This window comes from Amblyraja radiata, chromosome 4, assembly GCF_010909765.2.
Source record: "Amblyraja radiata isolate CabotCenter1 chromosome 4, sAmbRad1.1.pri, whole genome shotgun sequence".
NCBI lineage: Eukaryota > Metazoa > Chordata > Chondrichthyes > Rajiformes > Rajidae > Amblyraja > Amblyraja radiata.
In genome coordinates, this window is record NC_045959.1 from 67593056 (window position 1) to 67610720 (window position 17665).

General features: G+C 42.2%; 1 protein-coding gene across 3 annotated transcripts in view; it reads left to right on the plus strand.

Moving 5' to 3' along the window:
* dtna (dystrobrevin alpha) overlaps positions 1-15663 on the plus strand; it is a 182359-nt gene extending 166696 nt beyond the window's left edge. For all 3 annotated transcript variants that reach the window (XM_033019687.1, XM_033019688.1, XM_033019689.1), the window contains exons 20-22: positions 4561-4732; positions 6118-6250; positions 13295-15663. In XM_033019687.1, coding sequence (XP_032875578.1) covers positions 4561-4732; positions 6118-6250; positions 13295-13438 — 449 coding nt within the window. In that variant the 3' untranslated portion in view covers positions 13439-15663. The remainder of the gene's footprint in view (positions 1-4560; positions 4733-6117; positions 6251-13294) is intronic.
* The last annotated feature ends 2002 nt before the right edge of the window (positions 15664-17665 follow it).

The window sequence follows — 17665 nt, forward strand, 5'->3', positions numbered from 1 at the left end:
TCATCAAAATACATTTTGTGGACTTTTTTTGTTGTGTATAAATCCATGGAATCTTTGGCCGCATTGTTGCTCTCTGTATTAGTGCTGACTGTGTAGAGATTGCATGTTCTCCTGTTACCATGTAGGTTTTCTCCGCGTGCTCCAGTTTCCTCCCACATACCGAAGACACAAAGATTTGTAGGTTAATTGGCTTCTGTAAGTTGCGCCTAGTGTGCAAGGCCCATGTGAAAAAGGGCTAACACTGAACTAGGGTGGTCGATGGTTGGCGTGTGTTCGGTGGGCTCACGGGCTTGTTTCCATGTGATGTCTTTAAACTAAACTAAACTTAAACTAAACAATCCCCTAATTCCACTTTGTGTCACTTTCAATCAATACAGTGTATCGGATTCAATTGACCTCATTCAAATAAATTCCAGCATCTAAAATTTGATTGCTATTCCTCTCCTTCCGGGTAACTGCTGGAAGTCCAAGCAGTTACTTCTCCAAAACACAATTACCAAATCCCAGTAATGTACACAATGCTTTTTTGAGTCATATAAGGGTCACGTTTACTGTTGCTTAGCTCATGCTCCGGGCAAGCAAAGGGCAATTGTATGACTAAGGTGGATACATTGACTGTTATTTCAGTTTGATGCTGCCTAAAAGCGCAGAGCTGTTTTAAAATGAAAGCTCATATGGAAACTTTTGTTTATAGTTAAAGGTAGACAAAAAAGCAGGAGAAACTCGGCGGGTAAGGCAGCAACTATGGAGCGAAGGAATAGGCGACGTTTCGGGTTGAGACCCTTCTTCAGACTGATGTCGGGGGGGGGGAGGGGGGCGGGAAAAAGGAAGAGGCGGAGACAGTAGGCTGTGCGAGAGCTGGGAAGGGGAGGGGAGGGAAGGAGAAAGCTAGGACTACCTGAAATTGGAGGTCAATGTTCATACCGCTGGGGTGTAAAGTGCTGTTCCTCCAATTTACTTTGGCCATGGAGGAGGCCCAGGACAGAAAGGTCGGATTTGGAATGGGAGGGGGAGTTGATGTGCTGAGCCACAGGGAGATCACGTTGGTTATTGCAAACTGAACGGAGGTGTTGGGCGAAGCGATCGCTATGCCTGCTCTTGGTCTCAACAATGTAGAGCAGTTGACACCTGGAACAGCGGATGCAATAGATGAGCTTGGAGGAGGTGCAGGTGAACCTCTGCTTCACCTGGAAAGACTGCTTGAGTCCTTTGATGGAGTCGAGGGGGGAGATAAAGCGACAAATGTAGCATTTTACCTGCGGTTGCAAGGGAAAGTACCAGGGGAGGGGGTGGTTTGGGTGGGAAGGGACAAATTGACCAAGGAGTTACGGAGGGAACAGTCTCTGCGGAAAGCAGAAAGGGGAGGAGATGGGAAGATGTGGCCAGTGGTGGAATCCCGTTGGAGGTGGCAAAAATGTCGGAGGATTATATGTTGTATGTGACGACCGGTAGGGTGGAAGGTGTGGACAATGGGGACTCTGTCCTTATTACGAGTGGGGGGATGGGGAGTGAGAGCAGAGCTGCGGGATATAGAGGAGATCCTGGTGAGAGCCTCATCGATAGTAGAAGAGGGGAACCCCCGTTCCCTAAAGAATGAGGACATCTCCGATGCCCTGGTTTGGAACACCTCATCCTGGGTGCAGACGGAGGAATTGGGAGTAGGGGATAGAGTCCTTGCAGGAAGCAGGATGGGAAGAAGTGTAATGCAGATAGCCATGGGATTCAGTGGGTTTGTAGTAGATGTCGGTCAGTAGTCTGTTACCTGCGATGGAGACGGTGAGGTCTAGAAACGGTAGGGAGATGTTGGAAATGTTCCAGGTGAATTTTAGTGCCGGATGGGAATTCGTGGTGAAATGGATGAAGTCAGTGAGTTCTGCATGGGTGCAGGAGGTAGCACCAATGCAGTCGTCAATGTAGTGGAGATAGAGTTCGGGGAAAGGGCCACGGTACGCCTCGAACATGGATTGTTCGACGTACCCTACAAAGAGGAAGCATAGCTTGAGCCCATGCGCATGCTCATAGCTACGCCTTGGATTTGGAGGAAATGGGAGGAGTCAAAGGGGCTGGACATCCGTAGTGAAGATGAGGGAGTGGGAGCCTGGAAAACGGAAGTCATGAAGGAGACGAAGAGCGTGTGAGGTCTTGGACATAGGTAGGGAGTGATTTGACTAGGGAGGGGGTAGGATGGAGTCGAAGTATGTGGAAATAAGTTTGATGGGACAGGAACAAGCAGAAACAATGGGTCTGCCAGGACAGTCAGGTTTATGGGTTTTGGGGAGAAGATAAAATCGGGCCGAGCGGGGCTGGGGAATGATGAGGTTGGAGGGCAGGGAGCCGGAAGCGATGAAGTCAGTGATGATGCTTGAGATAATGGCCAGGTGCTGTATGGCCAGCAGGTATGGGCTGGAATGCGAAAGATTACGGGCATGAAGCAGAATGGTGGTACACTGCCTGATGGTGAACAGAGTCTGGCTGATGATCTGAACAGATTCTTCAACAGATTTGACGGCTCCACACCACCCCAGCCTCCCCCACCTGGTCTGCTGACCATTGCTGCTTCCTCTCCACCTCCCATCCCTCTCTCCATCACTCCTGAGATGTCACCTGTACGGAGTCCCCTCTTTCCACCTCCCACTCCACCGGCAGCCCCACCCATGACTCTTCATACTGCTCAGGTCAAGGTGATGCTGGACAGACTGAAGCCAGGGAAAGCAGTGGGGCCTGATGACACCAGCCCAAGGCTACTGAAGACTTGCTCTTCAGAGCTGTGTGGTATTCTAACACACCTGTTCAACCTGAGCTTGCGTCTACAGAGGGTTCCAAGGCTGTGGAAAACATCTTGCCTGGTACCTGTCCCAAAGAAGACCCATCCCACTCTCCACAATGACTACAGACCAGTAGCGCTCACTTCACATATAATGAAGACATTTGAGAGACTTGTCCTTTCCTACATCAGGACTAGTGTGTCAAATCAAATGGATCCTTTACAGTTTGCATATCAGCCTAACATCAGTGTCGATGATGCCCTCATTTACATGCTGCAGAGGGTGTACACACATTTGGACACTACTGATGCATCTGTAAGGATTACTTTTTTTGACTTCTCAAGCGCCTTCAACACAATTCAGCCCCGACTGCTAGGGGAGAAGATGGAGAAGAGGCAAGTGGATCCATCACTGGTACTGTGGTGTTTGGATTACCTTTCCCTCAGACCACAGTACGTGCGCCTACAGAACAGTGTCTCGGGCACCATCTTGAGCAGCACAGGGGCTCCACAAGGAACTGTGCTGGCTCCGTTCCTGTTTACCATCTACACAGCGGATCTCCAATGTAACACCAACAGCTGCTTTTTGCAGAAGTTTTCGGATGATACAGCTGTTGTCGGCCTCATTAAAGGGGGCAATGAGGAGGAGTATAGAGACATAATAAGTAACTTTGTGGAGTGGAGCGCACACAATAACCTCCATCTTAACACCAAAAAAACAAAGGAGATAGTTGTGGACTTCAGGAGGGGGAGGAGGAGGACTCAAGCAACGCCGATCACCATTAAGGGCACTGAGGTGGAGGTGGTCGCTAATCACAGGTACCTTGGGGTGCAGCTTGACAGTGAGCTGAACTGGAAGTGTCATATGGAGGCGGTGTACAGGAAGGGACAAAGCCGACTGTATTTTTTAAGGAGGCTGAGGTCATTTAATATCTGCCAACCCCTACTGTGCAGTGTCTACCATTCAGTGGTGGCCAGTGCTCTGTTTTTTGCTGTGGCCTGTTGGGGAGATGGCGCCCGTATAGCGGATAAAAACAGACTGGACAAGCTAATCAGGAAGGCCGGCTCAGTGGTCGGGGCTGAGCAACGAACGGTCCAGCAGGTGGCAGAGGCCAGAACTCTGAACAAACTAGGTTCTATAATGACCAACCCCACTCACCCACTCCATGCCCTGAAGGTGATCAAGAGCAGCATCTTCAGTCAGAGGCTGATTGCACCAATGTGCAAAACTGAGAGACATAGGAAGTCCTGTTTACCAGCTGCTATAAGATTATATAATGCGCATAAATAACTGCACTTTTTTTTTAATTAATTGTATTTTAACTTGTATTTTAACTTGTATTTTAACTTGTATTTTAACTTGTTAAGTATGGAAGCCATTTGAGGAAATGTGTGGTGTTATGTCTGTCTTGAAGCTGTCGTGGCACTGTAATTTCCTGAAAAGGATTATTAAAGGTATAATCAATCAATCAGTGCTCGTCTGTGGGGTCAAGTTGGTTGCTTTTGAGGATCTAAAAAATGTCAGTATTTTATCGTTGATTCAGGTTGAGCCTAGGGGCAAGATCACTATTTTATCTTAATTTTATTTAATCTCTGGTTATGTGACAATAGTAAACTTTGCAATAAAGTTTGCAATCTTTCTTCTCTCTTTGGTTTTGTGAGTTAAGGCCTTTTTAATTTGTTGATTTAAGTGTGATTTAAGTTGTTGATTTAAGATTTCAAGCCTTTACATTAATATACACAGCAGGTCTAAACTATTAATATCATTCTTAATGAATGTTTTGCTTTCAATTCAGCAGAGGCCGGCAGTGAAACAGAGAGCAATGTGGACTCTGATTTTGGTCGCACTCATTTAGATGACATTGTTCCTTCACCAACTTCTGAGAAGGCCTTTCTTGCTCAGATTAATGCCAGAAATCCCAGCTACATCCACAGTGCTGCTGCAACAGGAACAATTAGAAGTGATATGTAAGCATCTTCAATTTTATGTTTTGTTTTCTTTCATTGGTTGAATAACAAATTTGAAAATTTACGCTCATGTATATTTGCAACGTAAAGATGCACTTTTTATCCTTGATCATAATCATGGAAAATTCTATTGGCTCTTTTTCTTTGTTCTTTCTCCCTCCCCTTAAAATATAAATTAACCAAACATCCAAACGATCGTGCTGAGAAAGACATTTCTGCAGGAAACTTTGAGCTGTTTCTCTAAAATTAAGTATTTTCAACAATTAGATCTTACTGCAATTTGCTTTTTTTTAAAAAATAAAACAGGCGTAACAAAGTAATATCAAAGGTTCAAAGGTTATTTATTGGTCACATACACCTAGGTGTAGTGAAATGCTTCTTGCCAATGCAGCACATAAAGAAAGAATACAGACATAACATTAATAAGAGATTTAAACATAAAGAACATCCCCCCACAATGGCTCCCACCATGAGGGAAGGCACAAAGTCCAGTCCCCAACCCCAGTTCACCCATAGTCGAGCCAATTGAGGCCTCCACAGTTGCCTCTACGGAGGCCCGATGTTCCTGGCCGTTCTCGCCGGGTGATGGTGCTCCGGCGTCGGGAGAATCCTCACAGCGGCTTGGGACACCTGGAACGGCCGCTTCCGTACTGGAGGCCGCGGCTTCCAAAGCCAACAAGGCCGCGCCAGTTGGAGCTCCACTACTGGCGATCTCATCTAGAGATCCCAGGCTCCCGGTGTACAGTTCGGCGCCGCCGCCCGCAGCTGGTCGCTCCTCAGACCCGCAGCTCCGCGATGTTGTTCCCGGCAGTCTTCAGCTCACCGGAGCTCCAGCGCGTGGAATAAAAAAGTGAGGTTGATTCCTTCAAATCGTAAAGCATTTCTATTGTAGGGACTTCTTCAGCCCCTATCAAGTTAGCTATTTACGACTAGAAGGTTCTAGACTAGACTAGAAGGTTCTAGAAGGTGCAGGTGTAGGCCAATTCGGCCCATCGAGCCAGCACCACCATTCATAGTGATCATGACTGATCATCCACAATCAGTACCCCGTTCCTGCCTTCCCCCCATATCCCCTAACTGCTATATTTAAGAGCTCTATCTACCTCTCTCTTGAAAGCATCCAGAGAATTAGCCTCCACTGCCTTCTGAGGCAGAAAGTTCCACAAATTCACAACCCTCTGTGTGAAAAGGTTTTTCTTCATCTCCGCTCTAAATGCCTTATCCCTTTATTCTTACATCCACCTCATGTATGTGTGGATCTCATGGCAGAGGAAAGTGAGTGCAGGGGACTAACTAACAGCAGGTGAATCTGAGACATTGGTATAAAGGGAGCATGCATATTAACTGGCAAATGTTCAACTCTTAATGGTTCCTTTCGTTGTAAGTGTTACAGAAGATGGTGAATCTTATGATAGAACAGATGATGAAAGTTACGAAAATGAATCTGTCCATCAACTTGAACATGAGTTAAAGCTGGAAGAATACCTGAAGCAAAAACTGCAGGATGAGAATTACCAGGTGAGACTGTACAGCTACAACATATGACTTGGCCACAGAGGTTGGCTTCCATAAAGATGGTGAGAACTACTTCTGGTTTGCATTAGGATGACTTGTGGTGTTTGCAACAGTATTTTCTGGAATAGAAATAGAAGTTTGGCCCTGAACATCCTTTGTTTCAGCCATTGTTTGACATGACTGTGTGTAAATAAAATAATATTTCCACAGAACATTTCCTGAGTCGGGGTGATTGAGCAACAATAAATCTGATGATATTCATGGCCAATGTTCTGGTCTAAAGAAGAACCCTGACCTGAAATGTCCTCCCCCCATGTCCTCCAGGGACATTGTCTGGCCCACTGAATTACTCTAGCACTGTGTGTTCCGTTGATAATTTGATAGTCGTGCCAATGTCACTCCCATATATCAGCTACTAATCCCTAGTATTAAATTACAGATTTTAAAAGATACAAAGTGCTGGGGTAACTCAGTGGGTCAGACAGCATATCTGCAGAACATGGGTCCCGACCAAGGTCTGAAGAATTTTCCCGACCCAGAATGTCACCAATCCATGTTCTCCAGACCTGCTGGCTGACCCATTGTGTGAGTCCAGTACTTTATGTCTATTTTTGTAAATGAGCATCTGTAGTTCCTTGTATCTCATTAAATTGCAGCAGTCCAGGCTCGTTTTCACAGACCTCTAACAGATTTTGGTTATAGTGGATGGTGCATCCCCACACTAATCAGATACCACTATCTCTTCAAGAACACAGGCTGCTCGATACACTCCAGAGATCACTGAAATTGCCAAATAACTGCTTTGATCGACACGTGTAATGATACTCTATTAAACAATGTAACAAACAGCCTTTTGTGTTTTTAGCTTACAGTAACAAAAATATAAATCTTAGCTGTTAAAAAGAACTTTGTTTTTGAAAACAACTCGGTCACAAGCCCGACTGGGTGATCAAACCTGCCGACAAGGGAGGTGCCATGGTAGTCTGGCCCGCTGATCTCCACCAAGTGCCAACACTCAGACTACCTATCCTTGGACCCCACAGACGTGCACCTGGCCATTCTCAAACACTATCACTGGCTTCATAGCTTCTGGCTCCCTGCCCTCCCCAAGCCTCCAACCTCATCGTTCCCCAGCCCCGCACAGCCCGATTTTACCTTCTCCCCAAAATCCACAAACCTGACTGTCCTGGCAGACCCATTGTTTCTGTTTGTTCTTGTCCCACCGAACTTATTTCCACATACCTCGACTCCATCCTATCCCCCTGGTCAAATCCCTCCCTACCTATGTCCAAGACACCTCACACGTTCTTCGTCTCCATGACTTCCGTTTTCCAGGCCCCCACTCCCTCATCTTCACCATGGATGTCCAGTCACTCTACACCTCCATTCCCCACCAGGAGGGTCTTGAAGCCCTCCGTTTCTTCCTCGACCGCAGAACCAACCAATCCCTAATACTCTCCTCCGCAGAGCGGAGCTGATCCTTATCCTCAACAACTTTTCCTTTGAGCTCCCATTTCCTCCAAATCCAAGGCATAGGGTACGTCGAACAATCCATGTTCGAGGCGTACCGTGGCCTTATCCCCGAACTCTATCTCCGCTACATTGCCGACTGCATTGGTGCCACCTCCTGCACCCATGCAGAACTCACTGACTTCATCCACTTCGCCACTAACTTCCATCCGGCCCTCAAATTCACCAGGACCATTTCCGATATCTCCCTACCATTTCTAGACCTCACTATCTCCATTGCAGGTAACAGACTACTGACTGACATCTACTACAAACCCACTGACTCCTATGGCTATCTGAATTATACTTCTTCCCTCCCTGCTTCCTGGACTCTATTCCCAACTCCCAATTCCTCCTTCTACGCCACATCTGCACCCAAAAGCAGGGCATCGGAGATGTCCTCATTCTTTACGGAACGGGGGTTCCCCTCTTCGACTATAGATGAGGCTCTCACCAGGGTCTCCTCTTTATCCTGTAGCTCCACTGCCACTCTCCATCCCCCCCACTCGTAACAAGGACAGAGTCCCCCTTGTCCTCACCTTCCACCCTACCAACCGTCACATTAAACAGATAATCCTCCGACATTTTCTCACCTCCAAAGGGATCCCACCACAGGCCACATCTTCCCATCTCCTCCCCTTTCGGCTTTCCACAGAGACCGCTTCCTCAGTAACTCCTTGGTCAATTCATCCCTTCCAACCCAAACCACCCCCTCCCCTGGTACTTTCCCTTGCAACCGCAGGAAATGATACACTTGTCGCTTTACCTCCCCCCTCGATTCCATCCAGGGACCCAAGCAACTTTCCGGTTGAGGCAGAGGTTCACCTGCACCTCCTCCAACCTCAACTATTGCATCCGCTGCTTTAGGTGCCAACTGCTCTACATCGGTGAGACCAAGCGCAGGCTTGGCGATCGCTTCACCCAACACCTCCGCACAGTTCGCATTAACTAACCTGATCTCCCGGTGGCTCAGCACTTCAACTCCCCCTCCAATTCCGAATCCGACCTTTCTGTCCTGGGCCTCCTCCATGGCCAGAGTGAGTCCCACCGCAAATTGGAGGAGCAGCACCTCATAATTCGCTTGGGTAGTTTACACCCCTGCGGTATGAACATTGACTTCTCCAATTTCAGATAGTCCTTGCTTTTTCCTCCTTCCCCTCCCCTTCCCAGCTCTCCCACAGCCCACTGTCTCTGCCCCTTCCTTTCTTCTTCCCGCCCCCACATCAGTCTGAAGAAGGGTCTCGACACGAAACGTCACCTATTCCTTCACTCCATAGATGCTGCCTCACCCGCTGAGTTTCTGCAGCATTTTTGTCTACCTTCGGTGTTTTACATAGTGATCACTAGGTGGTTATAGCCAACAATCGGCAATAACGGACACCATTCATCCCCCTATGGTCCATTATAATGAGGGTTATCTGTATCTATACAACGTCAAATTTATACTATTCTGAGGTCATGTGGAGCTGCTGTGTTTCAGATGCTGAAAATGAGAAAGCACATAACTCAACAAGGAGGGTGGCATCTATGGAAAGGAAACAAAATTAACGTCTCAGGTTGAAGTCCTTTCACCAGAAACCATCTTTTACCTGAAACAGGAACTCTATTTCTCTTGCCACTGGTGTTATTTATTGACATCCTGATTGGCATACTTACTGTACGGGGAGAAATATCTTTAATGGAGCTAGGCATTTTTAATAGAATCCTTGCTCTTAAAGGCACATTTTCTTCTGTTTATCATATTAAGAGTCATTACCATTTTCTGGAGTTGCCATAATTTATTTGTCCGTGTAGCCTTTGAGGTCTGAAGGATGTTCTTCGCTGGATCTGCAGATGACAATCTTAGCAAGTATGAATTTCTCAGAAATTGCCTCAGTCAGCAGGTTTTACCTTTATTATTAGATGATGTAATGACAAGTATTGGAAGCTTAAGAAAGTTTTTTTTTTAAATTAAATTCTTATTCTGTCATCCATTTTGGGTTCAAATATTATCACTGCAAACACAAGTAGAATATCAATGTCCAGACTAGGTGCCTTGCATTTTCTTTGTTTAATTACTTCAACTGTCTCAACGCAATCGCAGTTTTGAAGCTTACTGCAAGATACTATTTTTTTCCTTTTACTACACGTCTTATTTGACAATTTTGACTTTATTTCCACATCACATCTTTATTATTTTAAGTGGTCACATCATTTACACTTGGGGCTATCTTTCTTTCTCTTTATTTTATCTGCTATTTACAGGTCAGTTTGCAGGGGTGAGCAGACCTTCTGTATCCTGTGTAAGTAATTTTTATCTATCATTGCTACATTGACTTTAACTACTGGCTTTCAATGTAGATTTGCACAGTGCAGGCAAAAGCACCTATCCAGCTACTTTGGTGTCTGCGACTCGAGGGGGAGGGGAAGGGGGTTGGTGAGGGAGGGTTGGTAAGGGAGAAGAAGCATCTTTCCCAAAGATATTTGAGTGCAAGTCTTCTATTTTTTGTACTATTCATCCATTATTGGGAAGATTTGAATCTCTAAACATAAAATAAAACGTGAGCCCATGGAAGTTAATGGGTTAGATTGCAAGATTAGGGATAATGAAATGCATCGGGGAGGGTTAAATATACTTTGAAGCAATATTCCAAAGTACAGTTATGCTTTCAGATTAAATATTACAGAATTGTTCAGTTGGGAAGGATGACGGATCTGTGGCTGTAACATAACTAAGAATGGAGATCTAGAACGTAGCGTGGGGGGAACCTCAGTTCTTGCACTTGTCGAATAGGTATGAAGTCCCTGAAGTCCCGAAGATAAGAACAGAAACTGCAAAGTGGATAAATAGACAGATTATTGCATTGTGGTATGGGGGCCATTTGGGTTGGAAAAAATAATTTGCAATGTGGTATTGATAAGGTTCAGTACCATTAGCAGGATACTATTCTTTGTAACTGAGTGAGAGCCTCGTAGGCTATGTTGTCTGACCTGTGCCAAGATGGAGAACATCTCTTTGGGTCTGGAAAGAACCTTGGGGTAGAGGGGACTTATCCAGTTGCCATCGTCCATGTGAAAACCACCAAAATAGGTGGTATAAAGAAGAGAATTCTACTGAAGAAATATGAGCAACTATGGTCAAATGAAAAAAACATAATTACAAAATGGATTTGAATCTGTGACTTAAAGATTGGTGTGAGAGATCTGGATTTCAATGTATGGCCTGTGCTGGGAAAGAGGGAGTTGCTTTGTTGGTGTGAGCTTCATTGATGCAGTTGTGACCATCCATGTAGGAACCAACAACATAGATGGAATTAAGAAACACATTTAACTCCAATTTGTTTATGCCTCTGGTAATAATCCATCTTTATTTGGATTAGGCTGAGACCTGTGTCCTAAAGGGCCTGTCCCACGAGCATGTGACTCCATGCGGCAAGCGCAACCTAAAGGGCCTGTCCCACGAGCATGCGACTCCATGCGGCAAGCGCGACCTAACGTGGTCGCTTGAGCCGTACGGCCTCGCGGGGCCGGTCCCGCTTCGATCGCCGGAGCCGTATGGAGTTGTGCGGAGTTGGTCCCGACATCGACATCCCGACATCAACATCCCGAAAAACTGGCCGTGTTCAAAAATTCCGCGCGGCGATGGCCTGCCTCGACGCCGTACATCACGCGCGAACTTCCCGTGGACTTCGCTCGAACTTCATGTCACTCACTTTACCTCCGCGCGGCTCCCGCTTCTGGTTTGGTCGCGCTTGCCGCATGCAGTCGCATGCTCGTGGGACAGGCCCTTTATGATTTGGAAAAACTAGGACTGTAGATATTTCAAACTAATTAGTTATGGTGTTTAAGTAGGAACTGCAGATGCTGGAAAATCGAAGGTAGACAAAAATGCTGGAGAAACTCAGCGGGTGAGGCAGCATCTATGGAGCGAAGGAAATAGGCAATGTTTCGGGTCAAAACCCTTCAGCCTGATAGTTATGATGATTAGTTATGGTGATTAGTTGTAATTAGGGTTCAGATAAGGCATGCAAAATGGATAATGATAACCAAAATAAATCAGGAAGGGTCAGAGCATATTTCCAAATAGAATCAGATTGGGAAAAAGTAAAAAGACAATGTTTTAATGTTGCGAAGAAAAGTGAAGACTGGGACAATCTGAGAATTCAGTCAAGGAGAACCAAATCATTGATAAGGAAAATAGAATGTAAGAGTAAATGAGTGAGCAATTTAAAAGCAGACTGTAAAAGTTTCTATAGAAATGTAATATAAGATTTTCAATAGGTAATGGTCCCTCATGGGCTGGAAAATGAGGAAATATCAGCAAAATTGAATTTGCATGTTCCATTGACCTTCATGGAAGTGACACAAATCTTCCCTGAAATAGTGCAAACAGAATTCATGGGGCCTGATGACTTGCATCCCAAGGTTTTGAAAAGGTGGCAATGGAGTTAGATTATTTCCTGTAGATGGAAGGTAGCAAATATAATCTCACAAGTAAAGAAGAGGGAGTGAGAAAAGTGGGAACTACTGATCAGTTAGTCTGACATAAATAGAAGACTAAATTACTAAGACACACAGCACGTAGAAAAGAGCAATAGGATTGGGCAGAATAATCAAAGAATTATGAAATGAAAATCATGTTTGTCAAATCTGTTAGTGAAGTTGCAGATTATATGAACCAATATATGTAACATATTTGGAATTTTAGAAGAACTTTGATAAGGTGCCACACAAGATGTTAATAAACATGTGTAGTGATGACGTTGAAATTTATGGGAAACCCATAAATAGAGTGTCACTAATAAATGCAATAAGGAGTACGGGAGAAACCTGTTTGCCATGTGAATGAAACCACATAGAACCTTTTAGCAAGTTTAGTTGAGATGAATAGCATTAAGGTTAACGGAATGCTGAATAAGGACATGAGAGTAAGAGGAAAGGAAATATGTGGATAACGTTAGATGAAAAAGCATGGGAAGCAGCATGTGTGGAGCATAAACATGGATCTGTTGAACCCTATGACCTATTCTGCACTCCATATTATATGTAATCCTTGATGGAGAAGCTCATGAAGGTCAGGACAGAATTGAATTTAAGCTTGCATGTGGTTAAACTGCCTACTAACAGCACTGCCTTGTTTCTTACACCTGGGAAGAGCTATTCAGGAAACTATCAGTTGCAATAGATGCAACATTCGGTATACATTCATCATCAACGACAAAAAAAAGCAACTATGTTTACATCATACACACAAGATATCCTCTGCAGCATTACGAAGAAAACCTAATTTCTCAAACTGAAAACGCAAATGCTTTAATTTTTGCTTTATTGAATTTTTAGTATCATACTGACCTTTGCTGGTCACATGCTGTGTTTTACTCCAGTTATTGACCTGTTGTTTAAGACATGTATAAATCATTGCTTTTGTGAAATTTTCAACTGTTGATTTGTAATTTTTTTAATTTTCACAATTTGAATAGTTGTCATTTGTTACTGAGACTAGGTGTCCAATTTGATACTTGCCCTATGTATAATTCAGTCATTTTGTCCACTTGTCAGGCTAATTACAGTCAAACTGATGTTGAGAGCTACGTAAGAACTGACGATGATGAAAGCTGCATACGGACAGATGATGAAGAAGGTCTGTCTTCTGGTTTCAGTCAGGAATGGAATGAGCACATGAAGCGTCTCATGACAAAATAAGAATTTTATAATTAGTGTGAATATTGTAGCAAAGTAATTTTAAAGGTTTCTAGTTAGATGTGTTGTCAAACAATTCTTTTACTAAAATCTGGGTTCATCAGCATCTTCTTTGTATGGCTCAACTGAGAACAGAATTTAAGACAACACCACTGTAATTATCACCAAGCTGAACATAAATGGTGTTGCTATTTCCAAGAGGAAGCAGTGTTAATATTAAGAAAATATATTCTTCACATTTGTGATCAAAATATTCTGTTTACACTTCTAATATTAATACACTTTGTTTTGTTTCTAGCTGAACTGTGCAATACTTTGACAAAGCAGTTACGTATTTTTTCAACTGTGATAAACCTATTTTGGTGAATTGCACTTAAAAATCCAATATTAAGGAACTAAATATGATTATTTATTCAAAATTATAATGTCCCATGAACTACTAATTTTCAGCATTTTTTAATAAGATGCACATCTGTAAAATAGAAGAACTGTGAATAGTGTCAAGGACACTCTTAGTTAATTCTGTTCTTGTACTTTGAACCGTAGGTGCCAAAAACAAACACAGTAACCATGTTGAAATTGGGTCATTTTAACTTTTTTTTGTGATTGAACAATGGGTTAAATAATATTTTAAACAAACATGTCCATTGCTAGTTTAGATTACACTTTTTGTTTGTTTTCTATTATATCACAATGAACTCAAACAGACTAGTATTTACACATTACTCTCTGTGCATTGCAAATATTTATGTTTGAAACATATAATTTTGGTTGGCCATCTGTGTAGTGTGCACATTGTGAACAAAGAGTAGTTTTATCAAATACCGCAGAGAATTGCAAATGTTATAAAAGAAGCAGTGTGAGAATTTAGAGTTCAAGAGGCTTTGTGGCTTCATTCTGACTAATCTACAAGTTACATAGGCAGAAGGTTGCAGATACTGTACTCGCAAACACCATTTAATTTAAAATTTGAAGTGTTTGTACAAAACAGCTCCATGTGAATTGTCCCAAACTTAAACTTGCTTAAAGCTGAATTGCTTTATAAACTTGTTTTACTTAATAATATCTGATATCTGTAATTTACTTAGAATTCTATCAGAGAAGCTTTCTGGAAAGGATGCCACATTTAAGTGTACCATATATTTTTATTTGTAGTGTAGATAAGTAAAATGATTTGATAATGACACAAGAGTGACACTGAATAATCTGTAAGCCTCACAAAACATATGTATATTGAAAGCTAAAGAATTGCTGAAAATATCCAAGATTATTATGTGGTAACCATGAATATTATCTTGAAAGCATGTAAAATAACATGAGAAAATCATGTGATTTAATTGATATAATCAGATTAAACACTGAAAAGAAATATGATTATAATTATTGATTTAAGTCAGATAGTTTATCTAAAGAGAATTGATGTAGAATAGAGATTTTTTTTAAACACAAGTGCTGATAGTTTTCAATTAAGGTTGAGAGTGTTGTAAGGGAGGAAGGCTTGGCATGTTTCAGAGTTGCCCTGCACAAGATTGTGGCCTTCACTGTGAAACAAAATGTACTCTGTTAGTGCATGAAGTGAAAACTTGTCTAGTTTTGTTTGTTGCACAGTACTATATCTTTTATTAATTTTGTCTGACTTTTTCCCCAGTTACATAGGTTAATTAATGTAGAAATATATTATATATACTTAAGTCTCTGTTGCTGAATTCAGAATGGATAAAATTCAATAAAATCGCTGTGAATAATAACCATTTCCTTTCTGTCCAAAATAACGGACATTGAATTTTCACCAAAAATATCTGACTACATAATGTTTGAACTAACCACAGCAACTGAAATATTTAGTTTCTCCAAAAGGAGAGGCTGTAACTTTGAAAGCACTAAAGACTCAATGTAAAACACTGTTAATGTAATAAAACTACTGATTTATGTTTTGTGTTGTTAAGTATTGTACCCATACGTACAGTGTGTTGGAACAAGCTGGGGACTTGCCATGTTTCAAGATTGTTCAAGTATTTAACTGTGTGTCTGTATTTTGGAATGGAATATTTCTTCATTAAAGAGCGAATTTCTAAAAAGGCTAGAAATTAGGGTTCACCTAGATTTCTTCCTTTGTCATTTATGTCTCGTTCTTCTGGTTTGGTAATATCAACTATCTAATTCTGACTGCTTTATTGAAGGATGTAATGCAAAACTATTACTGAATAAGATACAAAGTTTGGAAACCAGCATCTGTCGTCCCTTGTGCCTAACTATTACTGAATACTACATTGAAACATCAATCAGGATTTTGACATATTCCCCGAGGTTCTCCAACCTCCAACTACAAATAATGGACTAATATTTCTGAATAATATATTCGTATGCTTTCCAACAACTATATTAATTGTGTTCCATGCTCAAACTCAGATTTTCTTGTGCACCGACCATATTTATTTACATTCTATACCATTGTAGTTTACACTGATGTGGTTCAGATGAAGGCATATATTAATATTTAATAATGTTTATTTTTCCCTTCTCCACACGGCTAGCAGCCACAATTTTACTATTCTAATTTACTTATTTACCCTTTCTGTGTTTTTTCCTGTCTAACCAGCCAACTGGAGGCTATCTCCCATTCCTTCATTTGTCAATGATTGTCAATAAGGTCAACAACCTCTCTCATCCCACCCTCTTTCCCCACCTTACTTTTAGTATGTTAAAAAAATAACTGCACTTAAACATTACTCATTGCTTAATTAATCACATATATTTAAAATGAGCAATAGATCTAAACCTATGTCTAGGTAAAAGCTAATGGCTGTACACAAGTTATTCTTTCAAGGAACTGTATATAGATGGCTGAATCATGAGCAGTCATCCATGTGACCCTTAAATTAATTCTTGACTGTAGAATTTTTTTTCTGGAAGGACTGTTGGTTGTTAATGATGAATGATATTCACTGCTTTGCTCTTGCAAACAGCACAGCTATTATTGTGAATGATTCCCCCTCCATCCCATCTGGAGAATGACAAGATACAAACACTGGAGTTGTAGCTCTGGCTGCCCAATTGAAATACAGTTTCACAGAATTTGATCTTTAAATGCACAGATTTCATATAACCAAAACACAGGTTGATGTCGTAAGTATGCCTGTGTAACTTCATCTGTCATTAATGTGTAATGCTAATGTTACACCTTATCTGTTCACCAAATGATGATCCACTTTATCAGTGGAAATAGTATCAAAGGTTTGCCATAAACTTTATCCAAGCAAAGAAATGTAAGTCATCAACAACATACTTGCACCACAGGCTCAAATGTTGGGAAACTAAGACTTAAAATCTTCACAGCTTTTGTATTATAACCAGATTGTGCTCATTGGACTAGAATTGACCATTGTTCTCGTTGACCTCCACAGCCTTGAATCAGGCACCAACCAAAGGCTTAGCAGTTACTCCACTGCAAGTAGTGATGCATCGAACCACTGCCCCAGAATATTCCTGAAAGGCTTTGACTGAAAGCAAAGCTCTCTGGGATGGAGCTTTCTCATTTGTAAAACCTCTCAAGAATGTTACATTTTCAAATGCTTATTTTAAAGACTGTTCAAATATAAATAAACAATTTAAATAATAGATAATAGGTGCAGGAGAAGGCTATTCGGGCCTTCGAGCCAGCACTGCCATTCCCTATGATCATGGCTGATCATTCACAATCAGTACCCCGTTCCTGCCTTCTTTAAGAGCTCTATCTAACTCTCTCTTGAAAGCATCCAGAGAACCGGCCTCCACCGCCTTCTGGCAGAGAATTCCTCAGACTCACAACTCTGTGTGTGAAAAAGTTTTTCCTCATCTCTGTTCTAAATGGCTTGCCCCTTATTCTTAAACTGTGGCCCCTGGTTCTGGAATCCCCCAAAATCGGGAACATGTTTCCTGCCTCTAGCATGGCCAAAAATAAAGAGTATTTTTAAAATACTCAAAATACAAAAAACAGCATAAAATAAAAAGTTATAAATAAAAATAATTTAAAGAAATAGTTTCCTTCCCCATTGCCACCTGCAAGGGAATCACCCTGATACAGTTGTCAGCACATTTGCACCAACACTAAAAGCTACCGATTAGGTGTAGGAAGAGTTTGACAACCTTGGAACAACTGGTTTGTAACCCGGGTGGAGACAAACTGATCTTAATAAATGTTTACAAGGCGGGGTTGTGAACAAAATGTAACTCTCTGGCAAGATGTGACCA